Genomic DNA, 12550 nt, shown 5'->3' on the forward strand with positions numbered 1-12550 from the left:
TGGGTGTCTAGTTAAAACCTAGCCAGATAGTAAAAATCAGTGCGAAAAATGTTCCTAATTGTAGGAAAAAAGTACATTAAGATCAAGTGAATTGTAGGAAAAATGTACATTAAGATCAAGTGAGTATACTTTTGGATATTCCCCCTAAGTTTGACAAAAGTTCCAAATGATAACTATAAGCATTGTATATGAGATAGTTACGCATACCAATTCTCAGACAAGCTTCTGGGAGGTAGAGTTCAGCAGTGACATCGTGAAGAGGTCAACAAGGTTGTCTGGGATCAAATTGCTTGACTTCAATCTCTTGATGCTTTGTTGATGTGATGTAGATGCAATATGCCTTGACGTTAACTTTGTTGATGTATCATGTCTTGGCTTGGTCGATACATGCGGCATATTCTTCATGGATGGTTGTTATTGGGACTTAACGATGGATGAAAACATTAGGTACTTCAAATATACTTAACAAGAACTCTCAACCTTGTCTTACATGTGGCATAGTGAAGCGAGGTGAGTATTGAAACTATTCAAAGATTTTGCAACTAAGATCTATATCGTGGACCTCCAAGATATTGTGATATCCCTAAAAGTAAAGATATAACCATTTGGGACGTGCCTTATGTGGTTTGATAAGTAACTTGCTTCAGCATAACAAACAAGGCAATCATCATTCCGAGTATCAAGGGGTTGGTTCTGCTCTAGATGCGTAGGGATAAGCCCAAATCTGTAGTATCTTCGAGGTAGCAGAAAAATGTCTTTAACCAATTAAATGGATCTGTGTAGGTGCAGTGTTGCATCTTTATGAATATATCAACAGCGAATAAGATGTCTTGTCTAAAGCAATGAGCTAAGTACAACAAAACGCAAAGTGGAACTTAGATATGGAACTTTGGGTTTCATAACCTCTTCAAGGGTCTCATTTAGATATAATGTTTGGAAGATCACATGTACACTAAAAAAGATACATCTTTGGGATGTAGTTCAACCGATGTGGGACCATGATTTTCTAGGGTCGGAGTAAGTCTGATCCGAATAAAGTTACCGTGGAAGTCTGGTCATAAACACACCAGCTTCAAGCATAGTTATATCAGATAGACTAGCGGTGCCACCATCACTCTACTCTTGGGCACTAGGCGAAGTCCTAGTGACTTTGCTGGGTAACCATGCTTGTTCTGTAAAACACATGATTTGATCCGGATATAAACATAATCAAAACTTATAAGTCTTGGAGTTCCTACAAGCTAGGGATTGGCATGCGCCGCAAGTAATCACAACTCCTAAGAGATTGCAATATCTACTTCTAGATATCCTCTAGGATTCTTTTGGCTTAAAACGAGAATTCTATCCTAAAAAATGTCTCTATCCTTACGGTATAAATACATTCACCTAGGTTTCATCTCTTGCCCACTACTTGAGTCATAAAATCGTTCACTAACTTGACTGTCAGAGAGCCTTTGGCCAGCACCCCCTCCGGTCTTAAGCATGCTAATGGTTGTTTACTGTTTTGCAGGTTTTTCAAGTTTACTCAACTTTGCACTTGACCACTATTCACGGAGGTGTGCGAATTTGGTTCTAACAATTGGTGCTTTCGTTAAGAGTGAACTCATATTCCTCTCAACCAGATCACTCTGCCAACCGACATGTCAGAAAATTTAGTTAATCATATCGGCTTCATTGCCTCTCAAAGCAGTACTTGTCAAGGGTATGATAGTGTTGCCGCCATTGATGAGATAGGGGAAGAAGTCATGGAAATTTTCTTTTCTCTAGACGGCGTCCGACGAAGCCCACTGGCTAAATAACCTGTTAGGCTTGCCGACTTAATGGCACGCATTAAAGATCTCAAAGAAGTGGTTACTTATTTGAAAGATTAACCACCCAGAAGGCGGAAATGGTTAACCTAACGTCAAACGGGTCATCTTAACAAATCAGTCTGCTGAGATGCCCCAAAAAGTACCAAAAGCTTCAGTATGCTCATCTTCTCCAGTACTCGAAAAAAGATTCCACTAAGGTGAACTGTATATAAGGCGAACAAGAATATCTGAGAAATACCTAGAAGGAAAGAAAGACGGCTTGCAAGAAACCAATAATGGTGGCCACCATCAACAAGCCGCTTACCATAGACTCTAACATCCTGATGTTCTCAGACTATGATTTGGAGGACGTCTGCTTGCCTCAAGACGACGCCGTTGTCATCAAAGTCCAGATGTCCAATGTCTACTAAGCTGTATACTGGTTGATAATGGCGTAGAAGTCAGCATCATATTCAAAGACCCATGTGACGTTCATTGATATAGTGGAGCGAATGAAACCTGGATATTATTGACTATACTTAACTTCTAACAAATTACATTTGAATTGCAATGTTACACTTTAGTTTTTTTATATGGGAAAAAAAAGTTCATTAAACAGAAAAACCTTTAGTACAACCGATTCCCGAAACAATCAAATCTAAAAGCATCCAAGGTTGAAGCAGGTAGACAATAATCCCAAAAATATGGATTCGTCACTGAAAGGCCCATGTGAGTTAATTTGTCCGCGATAAAATTTGCTTCCCTAAAAATATGATGCCATCTAATGCATTAAAATCCCGACGTTAGTCACTTGATGTTCTCAATGATCAGTATAAGATGCCAAGGGGGTTTCCACTCCGACTGCACCACCTGAATGATGAGTTTGGAATCCCCCTCCACCACAAGCTTTCTCACACCTTTGCACCTAGCAAAAGAAAGACCCTTCTTTAAAACAATGGCTTCCGCAAGCGAGATGGTGGCCCCATCGAGATTGAAAGCACCAGCTTAAATAAAGGAAAAAAAAATTATTTGAACTCATATAATCTCAAACTTAAAATTTTTCTTTCTTATCTTATTGCATATTTACTATTGAGTACAAAATAAATTTAACAATAAAACTAAAAATATTATACTTACCCCCAAAATCAAACCTAGCATCGCTCAATTTTTATCTTAAGTTCGTTTATTGCTTCCTCTGAAAATAGTAGTATCTAGTTCAAATATATCATAACGTCTGGTAGCGGCAGTGTTTTATTCTAGGGAATTGGGTTTGTGCAGAGCGAGAGAAAAAAGTTGGAATCTCTTCCAAACTGATTAAAGATTGACCATGGTCAATTTGATAAAGATTGACCATGGTCAATTTGATGTATTGTTTAAGCGTGGCATGATATACGCCTTTGTCCAAAATGGTGACTCTGTGTGGAAACGTTGATATAGCTCGCTCAAAATAAGCTTTGGAGATGGTGATGAAGTGGAATTGAAGTTGGGTTTTCATAAAAAAGAAGAAGATTTTTTTGGTAAAGAAGAAGAAGATTGGGACAGTGATGATAATGAATATCATTCTTCCTATACAGATGAGAAGAATGTATATTATTGTGCCTACATTTTCGACTTTAGCGAGAATAGAGTAGAGGATCACCATCCTGCGTGATCACTTCTTTTATGAGAAATATTGGAGCAGCAGGTTCGCACATTTTAAAATCAGATATGGAAATGGTTGCAGAATTAGAGTCCTTTTCAACTGATTTTGGCTTTTTATTCTTTAAATGGGTGTAGAGTTAAATATATATTAAATTGGGTGTACGAGGACAATTTTAGGTAGTAAATTTGAATTTAAGGAGATATTAATAGTTTAATTAAAAGTAATATTTGTTCAAATTTTTTTTTTTTTAAAGTAATATGAATGTAGAGAGTATGTGCTCAAATAAAATCCCTCAGATAAATTAGATTATGATGATACTCTCCCCAATTCATGTATCATATTGTTGCAGTCCTATTAGATTAGGAATGTGATTGTGTAAATCCTAGTAGATATGGAAATATATCTTATATTCCTATTAGGAGTAGATTACCTATTAAATATTGTAATCCTAAAGGGTAAGGAATTAACCTTCCCTACTACTATAAATAAAGACACAATGGGGTGGAATAACACACACCCACAATTACACATCTCTCTCTTCTTCTCTCTATGCTGCACTTCTCTTTCTATATGGCCTCCATAATTGTTCGGTAAATTATGCCTACAACACGTTATCAGCACGATCTTGACGCTACGCTAAAGAGAGTTTATTCTTCAATCAGGGGAGTATTACGTTTTATTATTCTTTTTATGATTAATTAATTGTTTTATTGAATTGATCTACATGCTATTGATTCAATTTAATTTCTTTTGTGTTGAATGTGATACAACACAATGGAGATGCAATTTTGGCTTTCCAAGAAGGATCTTTTACAAATTCAAAGGCTTTTGTTGTTTTCTGCCGATTAGGTACGCTTAAAATAAAGGAAGATATTTGAAACGACCTTAAAGCATGAAAACATTCCCCATGATGCATGAACCCTCTATGTTTACCTTCCAATATATATATATATATATATATATATATATATATATATATATATATATATATTGTATATGTTCATATAGTTGTCAATATATATATTTATTTCATGCATTACGCAATTTTTGCTATGTGGAATATGTGAGTCAAAGTATATTCATAAATTAGAAGCAATTAGGGTTTTAAACCCTAGGTTCGAAAAAAAAATTGGGTAATTTTTAGCACCACCGTGGTGACAGACCTTGGGACACCGATTTGGACCTTTGCGCAACCCTCTAGGCTTGATGCCTTACTTTCACATTCAACTAGGCCTCGTTGGTTATCTCACGGGCCTAAAAGCCCTAGTCCAAAACCTAACCCATAACGCGTATGCCTGAAGCCATGCTGAGCCTATCACTGTCACAGGCTTGAAACCCCAACACGTCTGCAACAGTTTTCTGATTAGCTAGACTGGTTCTCTGCCTCACCCTGGCCCCTCTGCCATAACGTTTTTGGTTGCTAGGCTTATATCGCAGCCCAATAACTTGGCCCTAGCTTGTGGCTAGGCCTCGTGCGACCTAAAAGCTTGCAAGCCAACCTCTTTGGGCTTGCTTTCCCACGCGAACCCAAGGCCAGCAATCTGCTGGGCCTAACCCATACCCTCGGCCCCAATTAAGCCAACACTTGTTGCTAAACCCTAGGCCCATGGCCTGAAGCCACCCTGTGGACTACTATTGCAGCCACACCCAAGCCTTTTGCTCACGGCACCCAACCCAATTTTTGGGCTATGGTATTTTCGACCCTATGTTATTATTTAGCATTTTAAATAATTTTAACCCAAATGTTATTATTATTTTTGCTTCTACAATCGACCCCATTTGGTCCCAATTTATTGAATTAATTAAAAGTGACCTGCAGTCCATTAATCTGATAATGAATCCAAAATTATTGACCTGAAGATCACTTTTCGACATTAACGATTCAATAATTTATTTTTATACTTTGAACCGTTGACATACTTTTGTAGTAACGAAGCACTCATAGTTGAGTTCCCAAAGAACCTCAAATCTACTAAACTTAAATCAGCATATTGCATTCTGTGTTCTTGCAGGAACCTCTCTTTTATGAACTAAATGTTCATAAACTAAATTGAACCTGTGGTTTCAAATTTAGTGCCTTTGAAACCCGAAGATTTCATAAAACAATACACCCATGAAAATCATGTCTTAGAACTCGTGTGTCCTAACTTTGATGCTTATGGATGATTCATTCCCATAGCACCAATCGCAATCTTGTTCCCTCTATTCAGTGGATTGTCGTACCGTCACAAGTTCGATTTTCCTGATTTGGACGTTTCTAATATAAACCACTTTATGTAGGGTACAAGACGTGAATCTCTACTTGACTATTAAAAAGCTGAGAAACCATTAAAGCCAACAATGGCATGGAAGAGCTGAATAAGCCTTCGCCATGATCTTCATTCGAAGATTTATGCTCAAAGCATTACAAATGGAAATACCTCCCGATCTAGGATTTCATGGCTCTTTGGCTCGCCCTTATGGACTGTCTAATCATGAAAGACATTGCCTGAAGCACACCATGCTTACGTCCATGAATGAGTACAATTTTGAAGTTTATAAATCCGATCGACTGGAGAATACTTTTCTTATCCTTCCTTGTTTCTAACTCGCCCCTAAAGCAGCAGTGTAGATAGCGGAAGTTTACCAAATTTGCAGATCTGATTACTACCACAAACGTGAGAGAAAGGTATGGACCCAGTTTGGTTGGAGTCTACTGAATAGCTCTACCTAGTTCGGTCAAAGTCTACCGAATGGTGATGCACTGCTTCGGTAGGGATACACCGAATGGCATATTCTCTCATAATCTAATTTCCAATTTGTTTTTACAACATATGGTAGATTCAGGGTTTGCCAAGGTGTGGCATCATGCCCGAAGCATGATCTTTGGTACCTAATACCTAAAACTTCAAGAATAAAGGATAGTATTCCCAAACCTCAACCCTACATAATCTACTTCCGTCTTGATGGAATAGATCATTAGTTATGCACCTCTTCATGCCCCTACCACGTTGTTGAGGAGTACCATTCTAGTAGTCAATATGTGAGACTAATTTTGCTTCACCATACATCGTTGGAAAAGCACAATTTTGACATGGATGGCTTTGTTGGCCAAATCCCCTTAGTAAACCATTTACTTTGTGAACATCTTTCCATGTTCTTGGCTTCAAGTTTGGTGTATGTTTTACTTATGGATAATCTTTTTGATATTGTTCTCGAATATGAGTTAATTGAATCATGTTTCTTAATACATGTGACCAATTCAATTAAACGCATGATTAGGTAGGAATGTGAGAAAGTTAGTTATCTGGATGAATGCGTACTACGCACACTAACTTTACACCTAAATCACATCTCTAGCAACGACTTCAGGTCTATCCAACTTGATTAAGGGCATTGGCACACTCCTCATTGTATGAATGGTACTGCATCACCATTTAAGGGACCTTAAATTCTCCCTAACGTTGAGTTTTTAAGGATATTCGAGATGACAATGATCATAAATGAAACCACTGAAGAACATAGAGTGAAATATCTTTGCACCACCTCCAAAAATGAGCCTGAAGCTTTGATTTGGGGCCAATGGGTTGTCTCCCAACTGGGAATACACCACATGTGGCTGGCCTAAAGCCTAGTGATTGAGCAGTTTACTTGTTTTGGCACAACCTTTTGGGACACTTAGGTCGAACAATGATACTACAACGCTTCTCTTTATCTGAAGTAAGGATATTGTGCCTACAAGCACACTTTCCCAAGCATACTCATTAGGGAAATTGATTTTCTATATCATTCCTCACAAAGATACAACATGACTCTCTTTTCACAGTGGATTCAAGAGAATATATGTAGACTAATCCAACCAAAACAGTGACCATATAAATACTTATGGTTTTGGTTGATGAATCGACAAACTGGTCACATGTTTGTCCACACTTATTATTGCTACACCTCTTGGCCGATTAAGGGTTCACCACCCTACTTATCCCATAAATTCCAGGAGACTGGATAATGCCAGAGAGTTTATATCGACGATTTTCAATAAAGTTTTGCATGTCGTTTTACGTTTATAATTGAACATCGAATTCCCATGATTCACCCCAAATAGCCTTACCTAGTGATCATAAAGCATGATTTAAATGATCACCTGAATTTTGGTAAACGTACCAAGTTTTCGGTTTCCGCCTAGGGCTATGCAATCCTTGTACACAATTATGTTGGTCCGCCTTAAGGCCCATTGCCACCTAACCTATATGACGTTATAGTTGGTTACTAGGTTTACCTTGTGCCGCCGCAACGTACCACCATGGGTCCTCAAAGAAGGATGTGTATCTTTTGTCAATCATGATTCTCCTTCACACTAGCTCTCTTAGAGCCCTTGCATGCAATCTCTTTACCACTCATATTGCAGGTTGTCACTTTAATGAGATAGTTTTCCCGTCGTTAGGGGGAGATAAGAACATCAACATTCCTGTAGAACAGCGTAAAGTTGCCTGGACGTTGCCCACTATGTCTCATCTCGATCTCCATACCGCACAAGTGTGATAAGAAAGTGCGATGAATTCTAGTTTTCAGAATGTTGCCCTAGACGTATTACTCTGATCTAGCTAAAGTGACGAGATCATATACTAGCTGCAAACATGCCTGCGAGGATAGATGTACTTAACAGACGTCAAGTCAACATCCCTAGAGGGTGTGCTGTCCCTGTTGGACCGTTTGGACGCCGCCGTTGAACGGTCCGATACATTAGCGGATAGCCAATCAATTTGTCTTGACCTGGAGCATGACAGATCACTCAGTTCGTAGGATTCACTTCCCTAGAAGAGGAAGAAACGGTGCAAAATGAATCTACACTTGATCATTGTCTCAAATCATTTCCATCTCATGAGATTAATCTGGATTACTCCCGAGACATGAAGTTCTTGGTCCAGTATACTAGTTTGGATGAGCTAAATGGAATTGAAATGAGATTATCATCGATGAAGTTTTCACTTATATGGTAGCTACTGACATAAATGAAAAGCGACGATATCGAACCATGTTCCGTTGATTAAGTGATAACGTAGAACTGATTGGACAACTAAAGTTACAATTCAGGTCAAATTCCTTACCAAAGTGTGTTTTGGATCTGTCGTTCTTACACTGCCCAAGGTAACCTTGTTGTGTTACAAGTGGGAAATGAAGTGTATTGAGATGAATGAAATAGTACGATATGATGCACGCCTTATAACGCAAGGTTTCTCTTAAACATCTTATGATTGATAGCAGCATTATGAAATGTAGTTAGTGCTTTCTCCATGGGGATATAGATACGGAGATTTACATGCAAGTTCTCGAAGAATTACATGGACTGGTTCAAATAGTTCCAAACTACGGAACACCCTCTTAACTTGTTTAAGGATTCACTTACAATCCGATGAATGTGGTATACCCGTCTAAATGATGATTTGATCAGTCAAGGATGAATTATGCCCTTGCGTGTAAAATTATAAAGTCTTATTCCGAATTGCTAGAGTTATAGTTTATGTCGTTGACATACATCTCACTAAGACTCTGGAAGAGCTTGAGAAAATTGTCTCGCACCTGAAGATGGAATTTGAGATGAAGGATCTTGGGAAAACTCGTTTATGCCTTAACCTGAAGTTCAAGCATTGTTCTAATGGTACCTTGGACCCCGAATGTGTCACCTTTGAGTATACCTTTGATCGTCCATACATTATATGTAAATGAGACCCTTGAAGAGGTTATGGAATCCGAAATTCCATATCTAAAGTTCAACTTTGAGCTTCGTTGTACTTAGCTCATTGTATTTAGACAGCAAATCAAATCCTAACGCATCTCAAGCGGATCCAACCCCCCGGATCCTAGAAATGATGATTGCCTTGTTTGTTATGCTAACGCAGGTTACTTATAAAACCCGCACAAGGAAAAATCCCCAAATGGTTATGTCTTTACCGTTAGGGATATCGCAATATCTTAGAGGTCCGCAATATGACCTTAGTTGCAAAATCTTCAAATCGTTCCAAGACTCACCTTACTTCACTACGCCACAAGTGAGACATGGTTAGAAGTTCTTGTTGAGCATATTTCGAAGTACTTGCTGTTTTTCATCCATCGTTGAGTCCCAAGGACGATCCATGAAGATTATGTCACATGTATCAACCTGACCAAGCCATGATGCATCAATGAAGTCAACACCAAGACATATTGCGTCTACATCACATCAGCAAAGCATCAGGAGATTGAAGTCAGGCAAGCTGATCCTAGACAACCTTGCCGACCTCTACACAACGTCACTGCCGAAGTCAACCTTCCGGAAGCTTGTCCGAGGAATTGGTATGCCTAACTATCATATGCAATGCTTGTAGTTCTCATTTGGAAGTTATGTCAAACTGAGAGGGAGTATCCAGAAGTATACTCACTTGATCTTAATGTACTCTTTTCCCAACGATTAGGAGCATTTTTCTCATTGGGTTTTTGCTATCTAACTAGGTTTTAACGAGGCACCCATCCTGGGCTGATCATACCCTTGTGAGCTCTTCTACTTGCGTCCAAAAGACGTATAGTTTTGACTCAATGCAACTTCTCACTTTTCTCCTTAGTCTATGGGCTTTTCTCCCACCCTGGGTTTTACCATAGCGAGGTTTTGTGAGTTTTACCTTTTTATGCATTCTTCCGTTGATTTGAGACTCGTATTTGCTCATTGTGCCGACAACTTCATCAACTGTACTTACTTCATCGCTGAAGACCTGATGCGCCATTTACTTGAGTATTTACACACTCAGGGGGAAGTGTTGCAGTCCTATTAGAATAGGAATGTGATTTTGTAAATCCTAGTAGATATGGGAATATATCTTATATTCCTATTAGGAGTAGATTACCTATTAAATATTGTAATCCTAAAGTGTAAGGAATTAACCTTCCCTACTACTATAAATAAAGGCACAATGGGGTGGAATAACACACACCCACAATTACACATCTCTTTCTTCTTCTCTCTATGCCGCACCTTCTCTCTCTATATGGTCTCCATAATTGTTCAGTAAATTATGCCTACAACACATACCTATTTGTCAACAAAATTTTCAATGTGCCGGAAATAGAGGCTCGTGCATCGTGTCGTAATACAATTCGTTGGAATTTATTTTTCAAGTTTCCAATCAATTGTAGTAAAACACTTGTATACCAAGCTGTGTTCTTGGAACATTGAAAATCTCTCTAATTTATTGTATGTGGTTCCCAACACTACAAGAGAATTTGACAAATGTCATGACATAATTGCACAAAATAGTGTGTATAAAAACCTAACAATAATATCGCCACTAATTGGCCTTTACGTACCCCATTCTGAAATCACAACTTTTCTAAACATGAGGGGCCATATATTAAAGTTTTCAGAAACTTTGCGAGTGTAATATGAAATTTATAAGTTGACATAATCTTTTTACCTAACCTAGAAGTTTGGACATCTTATGGAAGAACAAATGGAAGAAATCAAAATGACTCAATTCTTCTTTCTTGCACTCATTTACACTATCAAACATACTCCAAATATTTTTTATAATTAATATTTCTTGCACAAATGAGCTTTCTGATTCCAAAATTTCCTTTAAATAAGGAACAAAGACTGCAGGGCAAACGCAAGATACGTAGCTAATCTTTATCTCTCTAAATCTAAAACCATGAAACTTTCTAGTGTGAGTGTGGCTACTGCTGCTCTTATGCTACTTCTTCTTTTTTTACTGGCTGCAAGTTCAGAGGCCACAATAACATGCAGTGACGTAACCAAGGACCTTAGACCATGCCTAAGCTACCTTGTAAGTGGCTCAGGGAAGCCACCTGCTGCATGTTGTGCTGGAGCCTCAGCCCTCGCATCTGCTGCGTCAACCTCTGCTGATAAGAAGGCTGTATGTACCTGTATTAAATCGGCAGCCCAGAAAATTAATATCAAATACCAGTTGGCCCAAGCTCTCCCTGGGAACTGTGGGATCAACTTGTCCTTCTCTATTTCTCCAAATACCGACTGTTCAAAGTAATTCATTCTCTCTCCGGCCCCATCCAGTTACATATTATTTTCATTGATTATTCCCAATTAATTTTACCATCAGAATACAGTTTACATTATTGACTCAAGTTTTTTTCTTGTTGCTCCACTGTTGCACTTGCAGGATTGGTTGAACCATAGAAGCTGAAGCAGCTTGAACATTTGGAAATAAAAGTAGTTCTCTTAATCCGTACCGATATACATATAGAAAAACCCAGTTCTGCACGTGCGTATTACAATCCTGAAGATCTGCTTATGCATGCATCTTTCGGACCCCTCTACGAAATAAAGTAAAATTTATCTATAATTAATATATGGCCTAAGTGTGTTAATTTTCTGCTAATTACTAGTTTGTTCCTAGCGCGCTTGTTCTGGATTAAATAAGAGTTTTGCCCCTAAATATATTATATGGGAATGAAGACAATCATTTGTGTTGTACTCTGACATATGTATTTTATTTTTATATCTTTTATAATCAAAAAATGAATCTCACTTCAACATTGCTATTATGGGAATTGACTATGAGGATAACTTATTAATAAACAAGAAGAATACAATATGTTAAGGGGACACAAAGCCAAACCCAGACAGTTAAAAAATTCATAAAAAATAAGTCAAACCATTTTTGGCAAAACCTATAATAAGAAAACTAAGAAAGGTTACGAGAAAGGAGATACAGTGCAAGGCATGAATCTGACCAATGAACACGAGGATGCTCAACACCATAATTGTCAAACAATCATTAACTTGATTACCTTCTCTAAAAATATGAGAAATCTAAACTTGCGTGGAGGATAATAAAACTCGACAATTATGCCAACTAACCAAAAGCCTCCAGATGACCAATGTCAAAGAAGGCGAAGATGAAGAAAAAAGGTGAAAAACCAGGGAGGAATCACACTCAATCCATAATGAATGCCAACCTCTACCCCAGTCTAAAGATACAACATGAATAACAGCATGTAGTTTGGCGTCCAAGGAAGAGACCAAACTCATTGAATCCAAAAAACAACCAAGAGAATGACCCATAAAATTATGAATGATACTACCAAATGCAGCCAAACCAAGGGAACCTCTTGCAACACCGTCAATATTTAC

General features: G+C 38.1%; 1 protein-coding gene across 1 annotated transcript; it reads left to right on the plus strand.

The window, feature by feature from the left end:
* The first annotated feature begins 11037 nt into the window (after positions 1 to 11037).
* LOC148698316 (non-specific lipid-transfer protein 8-like) lies at positions 11038 to 11950 on the plus strand. Its single transcript, XM_088679380.1, has 2 exons — positions 11038 to 11440; positions 11577 to 11950. The coding sequence occupies exons 1-2, from the start codon at positions 11091 to 11093 to the stop codon at positions 11584 to 11586; spliced, it is 360 nt and encodes a 119-aa protein (XP_088535506.1). The 5' UTR covers positions 11038 to 11090; the 3' UTR covers positions 11587 to 11950.
* Positions 11951 to 12550: the final 600 nt, after the last annotated feature.

This window comes from Pyrus communis, chromosome 2 (assembly GCF_041283825.1).
Source record: "Pyrus communis isolate YQ-2024b chromosome 2, ASM4128382v1, whole genome shotgun sequence".
Lineage (NCBI taxonomy): Eukaryota > Viridiplantae > Streptophyta > Magnoliopsida > Rosales > Rosaceae > Pyrus > Pyrus communis.